The sequence below is a fragment of the Astyanax mexicanus genome, chromosome 12 (genome assembly GCF_023375975.1).
Source record: "Astyanax mexicanus isolate ESR-SI-001 chromosome 12, AstMex3_surface, whole genome shotgun sequence".
In the NCBI taxonomy this organism is placed as follows: domain Eukaryota; kingdom Metazoa; phylum Chordata; class Actinopteri; order Characiformes; family Acestrorhamphidae; genus Astyanax; species Astyanax mexicanus.
Genome location: NC_064419.1, coordinates 36,300,689 through 36,322,472, shown reverse-complemented (window position 1 = coordinate 36,322,472; position 21,784 = coordinate 36,300,689). Strand labels below are relative to the sequence as shown.

At 34.7% G+C, this 21,784-nt stretch overlaps 2 protein-coding genes across 5 annotated transcripts; one reads left to right on the top strand and one right to left on the bottom strand.

The window, feature by feature from the left end:
- The first annotated feature begins 895 nt into the window (after positions 1–895).
- Positions 896–10,603, top strand: mfsd14bb (major facilitator superfamily domain containing 14Bb). 2 transcript variants are annotated; one of them, XM_007254046.4, is made up of 12 exons: positions 896–1,125; positions 3,344–3,436; positions 3,652–3,714; positions 3,867–3,994; positions 4,667–4,781; positions 5,319–5,537; positions 5,739–5,852; positions 6,026–6,097; positions 6,379–6,491; positions 6,679–6,776; positions 7,615–7,763; positions 8,242–10,603. In XM_007254046.4, the coding sequence occupies exons 1-12, from the start codon at positions 1,054–1,056 to the stop codon at positions 8,455–8,457; spliced, it is 1,452 nt and encodes a 483-aa protein (XP_007254108.1). In that variant the 5' UTR covers positions 896–1,053; the 3' UTR covers positions 8,458–10,603. The 2 variants fall into 2 exon arrangements, with proteins under 2 accessions (XP_007254108.1, XP_049341825.1); XM_049485868.1 differs by lacking the exon at positions 8,242–10,603 and adding an exon at positions 8,014–8,106.
- Positions 10,604–19,575, bottom strand: lrrc2 (leucine rich repeat containing 2). Of its 3 annotated transcripts, none has more exons than XM_015607074.3 (10): positions 19,429–19,575; positions 17,330–17,477; positions 15,376–15,503; positions 15,206–15,264; positions 14,936–15,092; positions 14,155–14,291; positions 13,911–14,056; positions 13,672–13,824; positions 12,631–12,773; positions 10,604–12,221 (listed from the first exon to the last, which is right to left on the bottom strand). In XM_015607074.3, the coding sequence occupies exons 2-10, from the start codon at positions 17,467–17,469 to the stop codon at positions 12,172–12,174; spliced, it is 1,113 nt and encodes a 370-aa protein (XP_015462560.3). In that variant the 5' UTR covers positions 17,470–17,477; positions 19,429–19,575; the 3' UTR covers positions 10,604–12,171. The 3 variants fall into 3 exon arrangements, with proteins under 3 accessions (XP_015462560.3, XP_007254111.4, XP_007254112.4); XM_007254049.4 differs by lacking the exon at positions 19,429–19,575 and adding an exon at positions 17,842–17,961; XM_007254050.4 differs by lacking the exon at positions 19,429–19,575 and adding an exon at positions 17,842–17,961 and having other exon boundaries at positions 15,206–15,261.
- Between the last annotated feature and the right edge of the window lie 2,209 nt (positions 19,576–21,784).

Genomic DNA, 21,784 nt, shown 5'->3' with positions numbered 1-21,784 from the left:
GTAAGATACCAAAAGTACAGCACAGGTTTCAGATGTTAACAGCTTTCTGATTACAAGACGAAGAAAAGGGCATGAAAGCAAACAATATGGGTATAATCTTACAAGCCTTACACTTATGTATATAGTATTTTACCAAAAAAAAATTTGATTATGTTACAAATATTTGTTTTTCAATAAATTTAAAACAGTTTAAATTCCTTACGGATAAGATACTGAATGACGCTACAAATATTTTGCTATAGTCTTTGTGTGTGGTCACAGAACCAAAATAGATGAAAAGGGACACTGGTTGCAAATCAGAATAAGTACATTTTACATCACTGTACAACTTAATTCTCGATACCAAAATTATTTAACTGGGTAAATTTATAATTAATTTTATTTCCAACAAATATCCTTAATAGATTTCCAATTTAAAGTTGCATGTAGAGTGGATACATTGTCATTCGAAATAAAGCATTTTTTCCTATTATGTTTACAAACTAGATAGATAGATAGATAGATAGATAGATAGATAGATAGATAGATAGATAGATAGATAGATGGATAGATCTATTTTTCTATTTTCTGTATCTTTATATTTATCTATTTTAACAATTGCTTTTTTGAGTGTAACTGGACCGTGAGAACACAATTTCGTTCCACCTCATGTACTACATGTGACGTAAATGACAATAAAAGTCTTTTTGAATCCTTAAATCCTTTAATACATCTGTATTATTTAAAATAAAATAAGTAGTTGGAGGGAAATTATGTTTGTAGAGAGGAGATCAGGCCAAAAGTGCTTGTTTATGAAATAAATTAAAATAGGAATCTTATTAATGCAGCAGCTGAATAGTGTAGGGCGTGAGGAAATTTGTGACTTTTATTTTGAAAGCTTTCTTTAAGCGCAGAACGGAAGGGAAATGCTTTGGTATGGTAACTTTGCTAGCTACGAAAGTTAACGCTGCCGGTGAAGTTGTTTGGGGTTGAGCGGTTTTAAATCATTGGTGGACGCATTTTTCAGGTTTTATACGATGGGTTTTATCGTTGGAACTTGCAACACAATGTGAGATGACCCAGGGAAATCAGAATCAAGCGACCAACGGCATTATGTTGGTCAAAAACATCAGAGACTCCGCCACAGTGAGTGATTAGCCCTTGCTTCCGTGTCTGTAGTGAAAGTGTTATCCCGGTGTTTCACTGTAAACAGCAGATTGTTAGCTTAGCGGTCTAGGTATCCTTATCATTTATAATAATTATCTACAGTTTCTAAATACAAACCCATATTTAACAAGCTATGCACAGTTTTACAGTTTGTTATGAAGCTGGAATGCGGCATCCAAAATTTTCTTATATAGTTAGCTTGCATGTTAGCTAGTTAACTAGGTTAGCTATGTCACAATTATTATTAAAAGTTTAACTAACATCTGTCCAGCAGCTAAGTTAGCTCCCCCTTTATTTTCCTCATTTTATTTTACTAACCAGTGTAGCTAGCTAACAGATACCTAACTAACTTAGATAAAATGTTTATCACCTGGATATTTAACAAATTACTATAACCAGCCTTTCAGACCCTCCATCCATTACAATGAACATCATGTATTTTTTATGTTTTGTAGTAAACACTAAATTATAACTGTTGTCCATTAGAATAGACCATAAACCAGCCAATGAACAAGTAACGTTACTAGTACTAAAGATATTGACGCAAAGTAACAGCTATTTTTTTGTAATTTAATGTGATATCGTACACTTTTTAGCGGTCTAAAAAGTGTTTAGGGATGATGTTTATGAAATAAAAAGGTTAATATGAAATTTAAAATATTACACACGTCTCCAATGCAACAGAAATAAATCAAAACTAAATATTTTAGTTAATTGAATTTATTTGCTATATAGATTTTATAGTAGAATATTAGTCTTCTTTTCTGTGCATTACAGACCAAAAACAGCATTCACCCATCATATTTTCTTTCATCACTGGACATAATTCAAGTCTGAAAGGGTTAAGGGAAAACAAAACAACATATACACTAGCATACATGTTGAGTAAAGTAAAAAAAGGAGCAAGACAATAAGAATAAAAACACTATTTACTTAAAAAGATACTTAGCCACTTGCTCGTTAGCTAGGTCACAGTTATTATTGGAAGTTAAGCTAACTAGCTAGGTAAACATCTATGTCCAGCAGCTAGCTCCACCTTTATTTCCCTCATTTTATTTTAATAACTAAAGTAGCTAGTAACCAATAACCAATGTAGCAAACTAGTTCTGATAGCTAACCGAGATAGCTAACTAATTTAGACAGTGTTAAAGTATTTTGAATTTAAAGGTAAAAAAAAAAAAAAAAAAGTAAAATGAGCAAAACAGAACAGACAAGACAAAAACACTAAGTAAAAAGATACTTGGTCAACAAGACACCCTAGTTTCCTAACCCTTTAAAGCATAGTGTTGCCCTCAATGCTTTTTTAAAATAATTACACTGTCCTCTAATTTTTTTAATAAGCAAAGTGTGTTTTAAAGCCTGTTTTGGCGGTTTTGTTTTCATTTACCACCTGAAACAGGCATTTTTATTTGTTGCCTCAGGGCAACATTATGCAGTTAGACCACAAGGTAACCATATATATGATTGATCTAACAGGACCCCCAACCCCCTAAAAAGTGGGCAGGTTTTTATTCTTAACAAATACAAATATCATGCTATAGAGAGTAAAAGCAGGTTTACATTTTTAGTCTTTGTTTGTGTTATGTAAGCTATCTAGTTTTTAACTAGTGAGAGGAGAAGAATTGCAAAAACCTTGTGACTTCTTGAAGTAAAGTAGCTTGCTAGCTAGATGCAGATACCGAAGGTAAAATATATATATTAAAAAAATTGCCTTTAAATGTACCCAAGTATCAAAAGTAATTGCTTATTTTGCCTCTTTAGTCCTGTTATCATTTTGGTAACAAGATTGTTTCTTTTTCAACATTTTTCTGAGAAGATTGATTTAATAGAATGTTATTACCCATTAATTAGTGTGGTACTGGTGGCTATTAAATTATCATAAGCACGAAACACTGAAGAGAAACAATTTGCATTGGATAGAACTAGGTGGGTTTGAATATATTTTTTGTGGTTTAAGCAATTAACACGGTTAACTGTAATTGAAACTTGGATTAAGCAGAGCTTCACAAATGAGTTTTTCTTTGCTGTACTGAATTTATATATTTTATATATTCCATTGTTTATCTAAGCAAATGCCTTTATGTCTACAAACAGGCATGTGTGCTTTTCGCTTAAACTCTCAACTAAAAGGAATTATGAGTTGTGTTTATAGCAGACCCAAATCTTATATTGATTAAAACCTTTTTTCCCCCCACAGCGTGGTGTTGGTCGGGCAAAGGTGACCCATGCAGTTGTGGTCATCTTTTTGGAGTTCTTTTCATGGGGCCTGCTTACAACCCCAATGCTGACGGTATGTAACGTGCCATAAGAAGTTAATTTCGTAGAAATTACAGTTGTTTTCCCAACAATTATTCCATGTCTGTTTATAGCCATCGGTGTACAGATGCTTATAAGTGCTTATAAAGTAGAATTATGTCAGGAAAGCCTCCTGTTTTTGTTATTTACTGCTGTTAACATGTAGTGTAGTGTTTGTTTGGTAAAAGGAATACTCTCTCCTGTCCTCAGGTGTTACATGAAACCTTTCCTCAGCACACATTTCTTATGAATGGGCTCATTCAAGGCGTTAAGGTATGTTTTTTTTTTTATATATATATTTTTTCATCTATTTTTGACCTCTGTGCATAGTGGTTGATGCTAATTAGTGCTGTATTCAGTTGTTTCTGCTTGAATGTACTGTATTAAACTGTTTTTTTTTTCTTTCTCTGACATGTTGTTGACAGGGTTTGCTCTCATTCATGAGTGCCCCTTTGATTGGTGCATTGTCTGATGTTTGGGGCAGAAAATCTTTCCTGCTGCTGACAGTGTTTTTTACCTGTGCCCCCATCCCACTGATGAGGATAAGCCCGTGGTAAGAGTTGTTGGATTAGCCCACACTGTGCTCTTTGTGTGCTATCACATGGCTCTCATGTGAGCATGTCCCCCAAGCCTATTGCCAACTGAAAGTTTATTTTATATGAGATGCAGCTATTGTAAAGCCATTGCGTTGGTAAAGAACTAGTAAAGCCCTATGGTTTTTATGTAGTTTTTTTTTCCACTTTGCAATTTTAGATTTTTGTTTTTATTTAGTTTAGTTAGTGATTGAAATTTACTGTGTTTTAGATACTATGATGTTTGTTTTTAACTTCTGTTACATTATGCATTATGTTAAACAACAAAGTATAAGCTATCATTTTTGGACAAATGCAAATTTTAATTGCATGTTTGATCTAGTATCTCCATCGGCGCAGAAAAAAATCCAGTTAAAAATTCCTCTTAAACTTTGCAATTGTGATTACACCATGTGTTATTAGTAATTTCATAAAACAATATTTAAACATTAAATTATATGAGAAGGAATGCAATTGTAGAGGTTAAGTGGTTAAAATATATGACTGACAGGTATTTCGAGTAATAGTCATTACCTACTAGCTAATATATGTTTATGTTGCAGTTCAACGTGTTAAAAAGAAAGGCTGCAGTGTGGAAGTTTGGAATTTGCTTGTTGTTTACTTCTGTTTCTCGTTCTCTGTGTTCCTCCTAGGTGGTACTTTGCCCTCATTTCAGTATCAGGAGTCTTCTCAGTTACATTCTCTGTTATATTTGCATATGTAGCAGATATTACAGAGGAGCATGAAAGAAGCACAGCCTATGGATTGGTAAGAGCTTAACTATATTAGCTGTGCCCTCTTGGAATGTTTGAAACATCCACCCAGAGTATCAGTGCAGAACTGGGTGCTATATCGCAAAGAAAAATTTCTCATTTGGCCAGATAACTTAAGCCCAAACTTCATGACTGGTGAATAGAAAAGCCTCTCATAGCATCTTCTATTTGACCGACTTGACCTTTGATTTAAAATATTGGACTAAAATTGCAAAATCCGATTTATCTCTTGATGTAGGAGACTTTGAATGTGTAAAAAAAAAATTGGAAAAATATCCTTTTAACTGGTAAACAGACGTATTAAACTGTGTAACTGTGGAATCTATTCGGTACAAAGCACAAGCTATATAGAAAATTAACCAATTGTTTCATAAGCAGATTTTTTTTTTAACATTTTCATTTTGTATAAGTGATCATTTGTGGATAATATTTTTTTACATTGCACAGTCTCTATGATTTCAGAATCTTTGTAGAAGTAAGTATACTGTATGATGGCTGTTAAATTGAACAATTCTTCATTCTTTTGTTTCAGGTCTCAGCAACTTTTGCTGCAAGTTTAGTCACAAGTCCTGCTATAGGGGCATACATATCTGCCAAATATGGAGACAGTCTGGTTGTACTCATAGCCACCATCGTTGCTGTAGCCGATATCCTTTTTGTTCTCCTGGTCGTACCAGAGTCTCTGCCAGACAAAATGCGATTGACCTCCTGGGGTTTTCCTATTTCTTGGGAGCAGGCTGACCCCTTTGGTGTAAGTCAAAGATTTAAATAATTTTGGAAATATTGTTTAGGTGATGTTTCAGGCCTGCAGTTTCTTTAAAAGATGCATTTTTGCAGTGTCATTGGTTTCTGTATGTTTTTGTATTGTATTTTGGCTTTTTGAGTTCATATTAAATATATACCTGCTGTAAGATTCCAGTGACTTACTGTTCCTTTTCGTTATCTTACACAGTCTCTGAGAAAAGTGGGTAAAGACCCCACAGTGCTGCTGATATGTGTCACAGTATTTCTGTCATACTTGCCAGAGGCGGGGCAGTATTCCAGCTTTTTCTTATACTTGAGACAGGTCAGTAAAATGTTTGGTAAAATAAAGATTTTATTCGTTTTATTTTATTGTGAATTACAATTTATACTGATGTAATTTTTTTTACAGTGTTACAAGTTATTGTAAAGAAATAGAATTTCATATTAAATATCATGATGTGTTTATTTACTTGTTTTTTTTTTTGGGTGTTTCAGGTTATTAACTTTTCACCAGCAGCAATTGCAGCATTTATCGCAATGGTTGGGATTCTCTCTATTATAGCACAGGTGCTGTATCAATGTTGTACTTGAACATATTAAAATGTAAAGACTAAAAAAAGAAAGCATGTACAAAGATTGTGGAATGTTGTTTGTTTGTATGCCTCTTTTTTGCCCAAGCAGAAAACTAGACCTCATATGTGGTGTTTTGTTCGCATACTAATCTGTTTTTACTACTTTGACCTTATATCCATGATTTTATTCACTGTGGCTTTTTTATTTTATTGATTCAGTTCTTTTGTATTGTAATGTTTAGGATAACAGTTCCTTCTCATTTACTTTTCTTTCAGACTTTGCTTCTGAGTCTACTCATGAAGAAAATTGGAAATAAGAATACTGTGTTACTTGGTCTTGTATTTCAGCTTTTCCAACTGGCTTGGTATGGCTTTGGGTCAGAACCATGGTATGTTAATCAACATAAACGTATTCAACATTAGATTTTTTCAAGTTTTTTTTTATATGTATATATGTATAGATGTCGGATTAAACACTATCCCTTTGTTTAAAAGGCATGTTATATTTTAGAGCTTATTGTTACATGACTCCATTGTTTTAAAATAACTCACATTTCTATGATCAAATGCTTGTAGGATGATGTGGGCAGCCGGCACTGTGGCTGCCTTGTCCAGTATCACCTTTCCTGCAGTGAGTGCATTAGTCTCCCGCTGCACTGATCATGACCAGCAGGGTAAGAAGACACCAGGCTATGCCATTTATAGGTCAAAAAGACTCATACCTTAGTTCGGGGCCATTACATCAGTCAGTTGCAAACATGTTGGAGTGGAAAAAGCATTCTGTATTGTCTCCTGATCACACTCGTTAAATACTTTTTAAGAACAAACACAGACTAACAAAAGCCTAACTGTGTGATTATAATTTGAAGTATATCTAAAGAAAAAACATATGTGTTGTTGCAGACAAGCAAAGGCTATGTTCAGACTGCAGGTAAATAGGATTGGCTTTTCCATTCAGATCTCTTGAGTCTGCACTGTTATTTCTCTGTCCAGAAAGCACAAAAGGCAGGCCTCTGCAGGTAAACTTTGGTACTTTTCTTGAACCCCACACTTATATCGCTCTGGATTTGATGAGGTTGTTTGCCTTTAAAATTCCAGACTGAGATGCATGTGTTCAAATCTGATAGTAATAGGACTGTAACCTCCAAATGTACGTTACAAAAATCAGATTTTAAGGTGGTATCTGGCTGTCCAGACTATTAAAAATCAATCTGGATGCAGTCTACAAAACCTGATTTGGATTGGCAATCTGAACATAGTGTAAAACGGCTCACAGCAACAGCAAAGTGTGCTAGTGGCCCTAATTAAACACACCTGAATCAACTCATTAATTCATAACTGTACCAGACAAAGTGTATTTGTTTGAGTTAGGCAGCTCTCAAATGTGGCTAGAGATTGGCTCTCCAGGACTGGAGCTGTGCGCCTCTGGTCTTAGATATTATTATTTTCTTCACTCTAATAAGTTTCAAAGTAACTTTTTTTTATTTTTTATCTCTTTTTCTGTTTGTGCAGGTGCAGTCCAGGGAATGATAACAGGGATTAGGGGCCTGTGTAATGGTCTTGGCCCAGCTCTCTTTGGGTTTATATTCTTTCTGTTCAACGTGGAACTTAACGAGATCAATCCAGTAAATCATGACACGGCCTCGACTGTAAAAGATGAGGTACGTGTTGATTGCGAAATCTTAACAATTATTTGACTTCAGTATATTTTGTAGTTTAAATACTTAAGGAATTGTGAATTCCAGGGAATGGAAAATATTGGTATGGTAAATGTTATGCAATAAACAGTCTGTAGTGTTGAGTAAACAATCAGCACCAATGTGGACAGCTGTGCCAACTGTAGTCTTGCTATAGTTTAAGACTGTCCTTTTTTTTTTAAGAGTTTACTTATAGCATAATGTTTTGTCACAGGTTTGTGTCTAATCCCCCCTCAGGAGAATTTTAATAAAAAAGGCATTCTGAAGTATTACAAATTACACCTGTAATTACACAATTACAGTGCTGCCCCACAATTGGCTGATTAGGTAATTTCTTGAATGAATCTACAGGTGTTCCTATTATTTTATTTTATTTTATTTTATACTATACTATACTATACTATACTATACTAATCCTCATTTGCTTCTTTTTACCTTTCAGAGTTCAGTAATTCCAGGACCACCTTTTGTGTTTGGAGCCGGTACTGTTATCCTGGCGCTGCTGGTTGCCTTCTTCATTCCAGAACGACACAGTCTAGCGGTAAAAACCTGCAGCACACGGGCCATGTCAGTACCAGTCAGTGGAACCCAGTGTAATAATTCTGCTCCAGGGAGTGATGAGGACATCGAGCCTCTGTTGCAGGACAGCAGCATGTAACTATCAACCATCAGCTTTTTGGAACAAATATAGAAGACCATCTATGGGAGCAAACAAATTTGGCCCAGAATAACATGGACTAGGAACAGTTATAACTTGGCTGTTCATTTTATTATCTAATAAATTGCTTCCGGCAATGTTTCTAAGATTTTTTTTAATATACTGTTTTTTGTTTTTTTAAGATGAGGTAAGGTTTGCTTATTTTTGTTTTCAGCTAAAATGAATGTCGTTTACTGATGCTTTGCTCTGTTGAAAGAGGGAGAGAGAAAGAGAAAGAATGTGCCTTCACCATACCTTTGCAACGTCAATGTGTTTGTATTTACTGAATGTATACTATACTGTACTATAGAATAGTACTGTGGTTCTGTAACAACACAACCTTTTAAAGAAAAACAGAAATATAGTATATATATCTTTAAACACAAATAAATAAGTAAGAAGTTAGAAGGACTGAGATTTACATGTTTTTAGTTCATTCAATTGCCCCTTTTAGGGTAGAGGTATTAACTATGTTGGTAACTTGCTGTTAGCTATGCGTTTGCGTACGCATGATGGCTGCCTTGCCTCTCCTGCGTTTGTTTGGTTGTACACATTCTTTGAAATGAACACAATACATACACGAGATGCAGTACAGACAAAAAAAAGCACTAGGGGCAGTGGAGCACTCAAACGCACCAGTGTGACAGCTTTAAAGTTTTAAAGAATGGCTACCCACATCTTTAGATGCGTGCGTGCATTCTAGTTGGGCTGCATTTTTCTCAGACTTTACGTCATTAAAGGCTGAGAAATGCAGCCAGTGTTTGGAGTGATTTGAGGGACACAGCTGATGTATCCTTCGCATTGTTATTCTCACAACACAGCCACATGTCTATGCAAACACACAACCACACAGCAAGTATATCTCTAACCTTAGATGTAATATACACAATGCAGTGCATGTAGTCTGTAAACTTCTTGCACAAAATGTTGTCATAGCTTTAACTGTAATATAATAAGTTGTTTTAAAACAGACATATCCAAGAAACTGTACATGAAAAGTGCGTAACCTGTATACTGTATAACAGTATAACACATTTTTGGCTTAAAATATTTTGTTGTTGATAAATGTGAGCTGTTACCTGTGTATATGTAAGAGAACTATTTATTTCACCCTGTGATCTATTGGATTGTAAACGTTTGTTTGACCATCTTTTTGTGTGGTCGTCACACAAATGCTGCTACCTCAAGCCATAACATCAAGCATGACTTAGCCCAACTTAATTTTAAAAAGAAAATCATAATAATAGAATATTATCATCTTAGTTCAGAATACCCAGAATACCTTTTTTATGCAATCCGGTTTCTTTGCAACCACTGTATAATAAGCCACTCTTGACATTCCTATTAAAATAGTAATCGCTGAATCTGTCGAATATGTGTGTGTTATCCAGAAATATTAGATTTAATTGTCAAATGTTTTGTGGCAATAGAAATACCATGTCATTGTATTAAACAGTGCTGTCTAGCATGCATTGCAGTAACTTCTAGGATGAATTGTTTGCTAGAAGATGAGTAAATGTCTCCATTTTTATTTAGTTGGCATGGTCTTTACTTTGGTCTTGACTAGATAAACTAGTTCAAACATAATTTAAGATACTTGACATTTGCTTAATTACTATTTAAATGCCTTCAAATGTCTCTTCCACTGCTATACAGCATATTGTACATTTAAAGCACCTGTTTAAAGCACATTATAAATCATTGCAGTTGTTATTTGTTTCTTTTACTAGATTTTAAGGCACAAACAAATGTAGTTAAATTATGTTGATTGATGCAATCATTATGTGCAGTGCAGTAGTTTCTGCAGAACTGTATAGATTTATGCATAAATATATATACTTATATCCTGAGACAAATGACGTGGTCAGAGTTTTTTCTTTATTAACTGCACTTTTGTAATATGAGATGTCCTATTTAACCAGATATGCAGCAGTTCTTTATGATTTGTGGTTATTAATTGATAACAATTTGAAAATAAGTGGTCTATTACTGTCAGTGTGTACGGTGTACACAAAGTGTTTGCTAAATGCTGCAACTTGACATTGTTCAATGTGCCTGTATAGAATTAATAATTGATTGTACAAGTAAAACAGTAAGTTCTCAGTCATTGTCTTTGTCTTGTCTTTTTTTAATTGCATATAAAGGTAAACATTGTGTAAAATCACAGAACTTTGATATAGGAAAGGTCTCAACATACAACATACTAAACAAAACATGTATTGCACTATATCAAGTTTTACAGCTACTATAGAAACCTTTTAGTACTATTCTACAATCAAGGAAGCTACACTCACAATCAAGGAAATTGTTGCAAACATTGCTGCATCCAAAAGGGAGTGTTAAATTTAGCAATGTTATTTGGAAGGAACATAAAGGTAACCAGGACATATTTATTGGTCATATTTATTGAGCTAAACATGGAAGAAGTGTGTAATTCATGAGTAAAACAACATTCCAGAGATTTTGGCATTGAGTTGTAGAGGTTCCTAATGGTGTCCTGTGATAAACCATTAGATGCAGCTTAAATATTTTCACACAGTTTCTGCAGAGTTTGCGGTATGGGTGGGGGGTAAATAGCACATCCAATAGCAACCTATACATTTTCAATTAAGGATAGATCTAGTGACATGACTAGCCATGGCAAAATATCTGTGTTTTTAAGGCAAGCTCTTGAAATGGCAGCAGTATGTGGAAGGAAAATTGTATTGTAGGAATAGCACACCCGAGTGTCTGTTCAGAGTAGGGTAGGGCCACTGGCTGCAAAACCTCATTAACGTAACACTGAGTTGTCAAAGCGCCTGTAATGAAGACCAAAGGTGATCTGGCCATGTATGAAATTGCACCCCACACCATGACACCAGGCCTTCTGGTTGTGTAAAATGTGACAACAATCCGCTGACCTTGGTGGTTCTCTGTCATTTCCACCAAGACAAAAGCGAGATGACCTGAAGATAACCCACTGCCATTCTAAATTACTCCATAAAAGTGTGCCATTCCTGTCTTTGATTTCTTCTGGATGCAATTTTTTTTCACAATGAGTGTATTTAATTGTGCAATAAGCATTTGCAAAATACTAAATAAAATAAAATAATAGAAAATGCAAATAATTTTAGTGCAATAAAAACAGGCTTTTATGTATTTCACCGTACTTGCTTAACATTCTCCAAACCTCTCATGCTTGTGATAGCCTTTTGATTTTCTACAAAACTGTTTTTAGCTGAAGGAGACTAAACCCTTAGCAATGTGTAGATGTTTAAATCAACATGAAGAATATATTTTTACAAAGTCAATATTCTCAATACATAAAAAAGACAACAATGCAACTTATTGGAAACAAACTCGGCCATTGTCCAGCAACAATATTTGGTCACATTAGTACACAAAGCCTAATAACTGTGGTCATCTGCTAGCCTATATTATATATGTAGGAGAGACATACAACATTTACTCATCCAGCCACCAAAAACAGCATGCAGTCATTTGTAAAATAGAAGAATTTTCAAAATAAAAACTCAAAACCTCAAAAATAATCTAAAAACGCCACACCTTCATCTGTGAATGAGGCTGAATTAAATAAGGTGAGTAAATACAAAATACAATTTTTTTTTTCCCCTCCACTGATTTCTTCAGTCTTGCTGGTGGTGCCCAAAATTGGCTGCGAAATCATCAGGTTGATTAAAGAAGGCAGGTCAAGGAAACTTTAGTAGTGTAGGTTGGTGCTGTAGCTGAGAAACAGTATGGATATCAACGTTTAAAAAAATGCTCTTTTTATCACAAAGGGAAAGAAAAACATGAGTAAGCTTCTTAAAAAACATATATATATATATATATATATATATATATATATATATATATATTTTTGTATAAATATTCAAACATGGATCTAGGCTGTTATGGATTAAAAGGTGCAATCCAGTCGTTTTTTATTTAGTTATTAATGTTTGAATGATAAAAGTATGAATGAAGGCCCAAGATGCTGAAATGACTGTAAATTTTAACATCTTTAAACTTTAAAAACTTTGACTCAACTTTTTTTTAACATGAGTCATCCAGTTTGCATGTAAAATGTATTGAGGTGCATTGCTAATGTCTGTATGTATAATAACTGATTTATTTAAATGATAAATATCTTACCTCTATCCTTCAGAGTCTCAACATATGTCTGCATGAACTCCTTCTCATGGTCCTCCTCCTCCTCCTCTGTGGCGTTACTGATGGAGTGATGTTTCTCCTCCTCTTCATTCTTGCCAATTGGATTATCAAATAGTTTGATGAATCTGAGAAAATATAAAAAACATTCTAAAAAAGTTGCAATTGTAAGAAATAAAAAGAAAAAAATGTGACACTGTGTCAAATCTATGTAAATGCATGTAAATAAAAACAGCAATTGCATTTGTTCATAACAGTTAATACATTTTATTCATAACAGAATATGGAACCAGGATATATATCAGACATTTTACCATTTCATGAAAAACAATAACTAATGAACTGTGATGTGAACTTGATGTTTGCAACATATCCCAAAAAATTGGCATAGGGCAAAATGGAAAACTTTTCTGTGATCATTAAACTTTTAAATGAGCTTTGGTCCAGAGAAGACAGTGACATTTGTAAATGTGATATATGGCTTCTGTTTTGCATGAAACTGTGTTCACAGCCAGTACATTTTATTGAAGTGTTCCTGAGCCCATGCAGGAATTTGTAGTACTGAATCATGCCTGTTTTAATGCAGTGCCACCTGAGGGCCTGAAGATCATTAGCTTTCAATATGGACCATGAACCTTGTCCCATGTGCACAGGGATTTCTCCAGATTCTCTGAATCTTTTGATGATTGTATGTACTATAGATGGTGGATTATACAAAATCTTCTGGATTTTACATTGAGCAACATTTTCTGACATTGTTACACATTTTTTATATCCTTTCTCAGATTGGTGAACCTCTACCTATTTAACATCCTATTTTTTATACACAGTCACATAAGTCAGTTGCAAATTGCATCTATTACAGCTGCTTTTTTAATAGTACCACTTACTATTTCAGATATGTGAGTTTAAGTTCTTAAAGAGTTGTCTCACTTTAAAATTTTTAGCATATGTTATACAGTATCCCAACATATTTGTAGTTGGGGTTGTATTAAACTGTATTTAGCTGCTGAAATTCTCGCTTACTTTATATCCGGACTGTCACAGAGTTTGGAAGGTAAGTTGGTTAATTCATCTCCACTGACAACTAGCATCTTGAGTTTATCCATATTTGCCATCACCATCGGCAGGTATGTCAGTTTGTTCTTGTGCAGGAACATTGTCTGTAGATCGCTGAGTCTAAAAAGAGACACGTAGATCCTTATAACCAAGATAAAAATAAGCAAGGGTAAAAAAATAAAAAAGATCATATGATAAAAATGTACCTGTCGATATCTTCTGGCAAATCAGTGAGTCTGTTGTTGCTCATGTCCAACCATTGCAAGCTTGACATTCGAAGCACGCAGATCGGTATGGTGGCAAACTTGTTTTCTGCTAGGTCCAGATGCTTTAGCGCTTTTAAGTTGCTTAGCTGTAAAACAGTTCAGGGTCTTAACAATAAACACCACATTTTTTGACCAAAATAAATAAATAAAAACACTTTCTGTGTAAAATTTAAGATGATGCTACCTCAAAGGGCAGTTCTGAAAGATCACCATTGGCTGTCATTTCCAGTTTCTCCAGATTTTCACATTCCCCAAGTTCAGGAGGAATGATGGATAGCTTATTGTAATTCACATTTAGTTCCTTTAGGTTTACAAGATTTCCTAAACATGACACAGATGACCAGGTTAGTTCCAAGTATGAAATTAAAATAACATACAAACTAGCATTTAGAAAAACACATTTTTCTTTGCTTAAAGCAGCAGTTCATAGAATTTCTTCTTTAAAATTGTAATAAGTAGTATTTTTGAGTGGGGAACAGACAAAATTCTAAAATTGGTATCAATGTGCTTCTGCTAAATACATTCATTTGAGGAAAAAAAAAAAACAGCGGCCTGGTAGGTTTTTCTGGGAGTTTTTCTGTCCATGTCAGATTTTCCTGGTTATCTAAAGAACTGTAGCAAATAAAAAAATTAAAATGACACTAATATAAGAGCTACTGTAAACATGGAGATATTAGAAGAGCTTGTGTCTGCTCATTCACACATCAATAAACCAAAGAAATGCAGAATTAGAACTGAAGAGAGCTGGCCAAGCTAAAAGAGACACTGCATTCTCACCACACAGGTCTCTAAATTCCCAAAACTTATGGACTGTCACTTTAAAAAACTTTTTACAGATTAAAACATAGAGGGTCAGAGAGAGAGAGATTAAGCCTAGTCATAGATTTATTTTCCTTCAAAACTAGGACTAATCTCTGTCCAGGAAACCCGTCTGCCGCAGAAGAGAAAAATAAGTAAAGTCTGACCTATCTCAGGGGGGAGCATTGTAAATCCGTTTTTTGGTATGTCCAGGACCCGCAGTTCCACAAACTCTTCAATGTAGGTTGGAACCTTTTGAATACTTGTTCCACGAATATGCCATTCTCTGAGAAAAGTCATAATTTGAAGATCTTCTGGTAGTTTCTGTAATGAATTTGTTTAGATAAATATAATTTTATATTAACAATGTCCATACTGTTTCATGATTTATAAATTATTTGCTTAAAAGTATAAGATTTTACTAGAATTAGAATTACCCTCCATTTCTTTCCATGCAGCTCAAAAATGAATTTTTTATATTCGCTGTCGAGGTCTGCTGTAAAGAGAAATGGTCTTATAAAGAATTTATACACTACAGTGCAAGAAAAGAAATAATAAAAAACATCATCATGCCGTCTACTGGAAGAGTTTTCTGCGTTAGACATACTTGTGTCGACTGTGGGTAAAATGTCCATTTCTGCAAAGGCTGATCTCTCCAGATAGCACTGGAGTGCGTTTACTTCTTTGATCTTCATTTTTCTGCATGCTATACGATACTGCCATTGCTGATTTATCCTGATTGGAACAAATAGCGGAAGTTATAGAAAGAAATGTTTGATTTACCTTTGTATAGGACTAAAATATACAATTTTGCATTTTCTAAACAATATATATATTGAGGGTTTTTATTGAGGATCTGACAGAAAAGGTAAGTGAACTTTTAGAAGAACCTGGATATCTGTACTGCTTAATATTTTAATATTAAAATGTGTTCTGGTTGTGATCTCAGTATACAACTATGGACAAACACAGACTAAACTAATAATTCAGTTATTTATAACATATAACAGTTGTACTGGTTATGTATTCATCAATTCATTCATTCATTTATGACATGCAGTTTCTTTTGTCTCCAAATGTGCATTTGCTGATTGTGGCCGAAAGTTTTTTTTGACTACTTGTTTCTAGAATCATCTGGCTTGTGGAGAAGTCACAGATATAATTTCCTTCATATGAATCATGTTAAGATCATGGTAATGCTAGCAGCACTGCAGAATGTAACCGTGCACCACCCACTTGACTCAGCGAAACCTTCCTACAGGTTCTTTGCAGTCATAAGGGGGTTTTGGTTTGCATTTATAAAAAGCATACAATCAGGTCTGTCCAGATCTTTTCAAATTTTACCTTGACTTCAGAAGTTCCCCTGAAATGCACGTTCTTGATGACATAACTCACTGAAAGAACAACACCTAAAAATTCTTCTTGGAACTGGGCACCTTGATTTTTCAATATTGTGACAGTTGTTTGTACTGTAGAAGCTAATGAGTGTTTACACATTTTTTAAGAGACTTTGACATTTTCTTGAACTGATATTATTAAATTACAGTAAGTGACATTCCTCAGGCTTGATCAGCTAATGAAGGTTTGAGAGCATCTGCAGGGCTTAGATAGATAGATAGACACAGTTTTTATATATTTTTTTTATTTTAAGTCTTTGTTTTGTGATATGTATGAAAAGAAACTTGGAACTTTATTGGCAAACTACTTGAAACGTGGGTTTAACCTAAATGTGTCATGTTCTGACATTATACATCTCAAAGTTTTGTCTTTTCAATCCAAATGGCCAGTATTTTGGTGCTGCTCTGCTATAGTAAATCTGAATAGAATTTTAGTGTTAATGCTTACAAACTACAATCTTAAAATATATAACTTTGTAGAACATTCATTAAAAGGTTCTTTATTGAACTAATACATCTAAGCCTGCATGTGATATAATGTGAAGTATTTGAGGTGTGGTACATGTAAAAAAAAAAACACAAATGTAAATATTAGGGGCGATGTATATTTGTTCTATAGTTTTTTTGTATTTTTTGCCTATTCCTAGAAAAATAATGGTGAATGCTGGAACTTTAATTTTAAACATCTTTTCAGCAGATAAGACAATACAAAAAATGTGACTTTTTATTTTTGTTTTAGTGGCGACTGAGCACCGCTAAAAAGAGTCTAGACAAACCTATGATATATAATGTTGAAGCTCCATTTCTGGGACTGGAAAACTTTATTTTGTACTGTCACTCTCAAGAATTCTTTTTAGAAGTGCATTTTAGAAATGGGAACATAAAAGACATCTTAAAAAGTCCTTAAAAAGGGACTGGGATTTGCCACAGAGAGAAACTGCCAATTATTCCAATTATTTTGAGCTATATAAGAAATGTAGAATATATCTAAAACACAGTTTTTGTTCAGATTATTCTTCCGAAAATTCACCACTAGACTTGAGAACATAACTGAACCTTTTACAAAATGCTAATAACTGCACATTTAACCTAATTATGACAGGTGTCATATAGTTTTTTTTCCCAGGCTAACAGCTTCCACACAGTAAATTATTTTTCTCTTACTTGTTCAGGGCACTTTTCTCGACCCTCTCCAGCTCTTTTCTCTGCCGCTGTTTGTGCTTCCTTACTCGGGTCTCCCAGAGACCACGAATCAGTGAAAGGTCATATACAGGAATGTCAATTCCCAGCGAATCTGTCCTCATTATGGTTTCTGTTTCAGAAGGATTTAAGCGTAATATTATATAGCATTCAAACAAAACAAATACCAAGAAGACCAAAATATGAATACTGTTAATTTACCACTGCAATGCAATTCATTCTATTAATATATTTTTACTTGTTGTATTAAGAACACTAAAGACACATTGTGAAACTGTATACCATGTAGGAGCATAAGCTATAGCATGTCACAACAGAAGCATTACTTAACCCGACATTACACACACACACACACCCACACACACACAGTGGATGACTTTGACCTAAAGTCATACAAAACTGACTGAGACAACATAATCAGTAATTCAGGCCATTTAACACAGCTATATGTGTCCTTAAAGCCTTCATAGTCTTACCTGATATGTGTATCTGTGATATCTGTGTACCCTCTGAGCTTCTTTCTAGCTTTAGTGGCTTGTTTACAGGAGTTAGACGCGATCCATTACTATGGGTCATCTATATTTAGCAGGTCTGAGCAAGGTGCTATTTTTACTTTTGGGGACACAATTCTCTATGTAATGCTTACTCAGATCTGTCACATGTAAGCAAGCTCACACATACAGCTCTGTGAGTGGTCCATTAAATATGTGATATAATGAACTCATGCAAGTAGGAAGTTCACCATTTGTTTCATGAAATTGACAATTGACTAGGTTTTGTTGATAAATAAATCTGGTGTTAACAAAAGACATTATCATACTAAAATATACTAAAAGACACAATGCACAGCTCATCTTCTCAAACTTCATTAAACTATGGAATATAATTTATATTATATGATTAATGTGCTTTTAGAAAGGTGTATAAAATAAATAGCATATTCCATTTATGAAAAAATATTAATCTGTAAAAAAATAAACCAAGAAATGAGCTCAGAATCAGTGGCAAACATTCTGCAGATGTATGATAAAATAGTCTCCAGCCTTGACTAAGATTAACATTAACATTATTAGGCTTAACTCAGTCTTAACAACTTCAAATAAAGCCTATTGTATTACCTTCTCACACATTGCAGAATGGTGTCAAATAAACATAAAACTCCAATGGATGAAATAGGTGTACATATCAAATACTGTTTATCCTACTGTAAGGGCCGTTTGGGACACTGTCTAGTAAGTGCAACATAGAAGCACTTCAAAACGGTAACTTTTTCTATTTAAATGGCAGAAATCCACCTAGAGATGGTTACTAAGTAAGTAAGTAATTTTTTTTGTTGCTGTAAATCATTATTTATTGCAGGAAGGAGCATTCTAGAGGGAACTTCATATTTTTTCCTATAAAAAGGTCAGCCACCAGGGCACTTTGCCTCTTTTTTGCCACTCTAAAAGGCACTTTATTAACTCTTTTTCACCCATGGGACACTGTGTGGAGACCAGTACCCAGAATAATAAATGTGAGCTGACTTTATTTGCAATCTAAAGATAGACAAATGTAACTCTCACTGCTACATACTTTATCGTCTCTGTCAAAGTTTGCCAAAGCTAAACCCACCTCCCACACAATGAGAACAAATAAAACTAACCCAGCCTTCCGCCAACACTAGACTGTTTCTTTACATTTGACAAACATTGCAGCCTTCATACTACTGTTTTCTGGAACTGTTGTGATTGCCGGTCTGTCAGCTGTTGTCACTCTAGCACATTAATATCTGTTTGCCATGTTGCTGTTTTAGGAAAACTGGGAAAAATATAGTTACACAAACTATGAATGTTACACCTATATAGTGCCTTACAAGGAACATATAGGTTTTTTTCTACACACAATCTTTTATACTGAGCCTTCAACCAACACAAACATCGACCAGAAGCAGCAGCCAATTGCACACAAACCTTTTTCTTTTTTTTTATAACTATATTTCAAATTTTTTCCATTTTCTCCCCAATTAACACAGCCCAACCCACTCACTAGGACTTCACAGGATAATGAATACTAACACATGCTACCTCTGAAACATTTGAAGCCAGCTTCCGCTTCGTTTGGAGCTGTTGTTGAGGCAGCGCAGCGACTCGGTTCCAGTCCATCAGCTCACAGAGGCCCTAGGAGTGATGTGGGGGGAAAAGCGCTTTAGACCGCTGGACCACTCGGCGCCCTGCATTTTACCAGAAAGAACTGTATCAAGCAGTCCATATTTGGCTATACGCACATTCATACTTTCACAGAAGCCAATTTTTTTGAATAATCACTTTCATGGCAATTTATAGTGACAAATGAGTCTGATCTCCATGTTGTTGACTGTGAGAAAAAAAAAAACACACACACACACACAGACAGGGCATGTAAACTCCACCCAGGTAGGACCTGAACCTAAGACCCCAGCACTGACAGGCAAACCGACTAACCACCAAACCACTATGCCATAACCAACTATACATGTCACACCTGAAAAAAAAAAAAAAACATTCTGACTGGCTAAAATGCTTTAAACAAACCATGTATACAAGATGTCCCAAGAATACCTTAGAACTTGAGGATTTTTTGTAAAATTTAACCACAAAAATTATGAGATTAAAGAAAAGTTGTTGCTAATGCTGCATTCCATTTACCTCAAATGTCACTTTTAAAGCATTCCAGTTCAGATTTCAAAACATTTCCGATAAGCATTTAGCTAAAGATGTTGTAGTTTACCACAACTGGTTGACAAGTAATTTACCAGTGTTTATGGTGAATCCAGCCAAACTTTTTCTTCATTTTTATTCCAGTCATTTTTTTGTTTTGGGTTAGCAGTTGATATTCCAAACCCCCTGTAAATGTTCCAACATTTAGGTTAGGAAATCTAACTTCTGGGGAATTTCCAGGTAAAATTAACCGGTTGGAGAAATTTCCTCCTTGGAACTAGGAAGTTCCAACATCCGTGTTCAAGTGGAATGCAGCATAAATATTGACTCTCTAAGGTATTTCAACATTTGCACAGACAACACTGATGGTTATGAGTCAATATATAGTCACATTAACTCACCTCAACATGTCTTTTGCAAACATTTAAACGCATTCTGTCCAAGAGGGGGAAAAACACTGCCCGCCCACACTTAAAATGATTGGCTGACTTCCAGACTCTTTGCAGAGAACAGGCCAATCAGAACAGACTCTGTTTTGCATGCGCTTCATGAACATGTACACGAGGGGAACGCCTTTCTCTCGCTCTACATCTCTTTTTCTCGCGCTATTGGGGAAAAAAGACTGTGTTGCCTGGGTGCCTTGGGAAGTCTGCTTTCTGTAAATAAAGATAGACCTTGCAGGCACAGAACAGTTTTAGATGTTATCCTGACGTAAAATGTGTGTCATTTGATGTCATGACCAATATTCAACCAAAAATTAACGTCTATTAACTTTGATGGCCAGCTGCTGTGTTTTTGAATTTATTGTAATTTATGTCTGATTAGCTGCAGAGGTTTATTTACCCCATTTACAATAAAAAGTGCAGTTTGGATAAGGATGTTCAATCTGTGTTATCCAACTGTCGAAAGGAAAAAGCAAGAGACTTTGATTTGCCCAAATCAGAACAATAAATTAACCAATCTGGATCAAATTCTGGATGATTCTGATTTTGGCTGATTTCAGGTGTTTATTCCTAGTTCTCCCCTAGTAACTGATGGACTTTTTTTTAGAAACAGGCTTCCTTGTCACCTACCATCTATCACCTACTGGCCACCATCAAGTTTATGCCACCTTCCTTGGACTAGTTACTTACCCTCCACTTCCGACTACACTAACGTTTACATCATTGACACTAACTGACAGCTTTCTCATTGCTGGTGTGCCAATTTGCCTCAATATAATAGCAACATCCTGATTTTTTTTTTTTTTGGAAAAGAGAAAAATGCATGTGGTAATACTGACATCTAATGGATAAAGATTGAGCAGTCAGCATGTCACTAAACTGTAAATGTTTTTTGTCTTCCAACATAAAAGAAAAGTGTTTAGAGACATATACTGTATAGATTTCATTTGTATACATAATGTCAGGCTCAGAAGTATTTAGTATTTACAGTGACACATTTCTATAATTAGACTTTGTATATTTTTTTCTGGGGGCGATGGGCAAGTCTTAAGGAGTTTAGAGTGCCTATGTTTCAATAAAAAGTGATATTTTATGTCATATATTGATAAAGTATCACAAATGAAAATGATTCAATATATATCACAATATCATTATTTTATCCCATCCCTAAATGATACCAAATAGTAGTTCTGGTATGTGTTACTCTAGGTGTTCTATGCATAGCAGAATTGCTGGACTTTTTAAACACTGCTTATCTTATGTTCACACCATATGCTCAGCAGTCATCTAGCCTTTGGTGT

What these genes read in the sequence shown, in the direction of transcription:
- mfsd14bb (XM_007254046.4), top strand. Translation starts at nt 1,054, where the DNA reads ATGACCCAGGGAAATCAGAATCAAGCGACCAACGGCATTATGTTGGTC. An exon ending in ACATCAGAGACTCCGCCACA is followed by an intron (nt 1,126 to 3,343) that starts GTGAGTGATTAG and finishes TTCCCCCCACAG; the next exon opens with CGTGGTGTTGGTCGGGCAAA. An exon ending in GAAGCACAGCCTATGGATTG is followed by an intron (nt 4,782 to 5,318) that starts GTAAGAGCTTAA and finishes CTTTTGTTTCAG; the next exon opens with GTCTCAGCAACTTTTGCTGC.
- lrrc2 (XM_007254049.4), bottom strand. Translation starts at nt 17,941, where the DNA reads ATGACCCATAGTAATGGATCGCGTCTAACTCCTGTAAACAAGCCACTA. An exon ending in TTTACCCACAGTCGACACAA is followed by an intron (nt 15,265 to 15,375) that starts GTATGTCTAACG and finishes TTCTCTTTACAG; the next exon opens with CAGACCTCGACAGCGAATAT. An exon ending in TTTCAGAACTGCCCTTTGAG is followed by an intron (nt 14,057 to 14,154) that starts GTAGCATCATCT and finishes ACTGTTTTACAG; the next exon opens with CTAAGCAACTTAAAAGCGCT.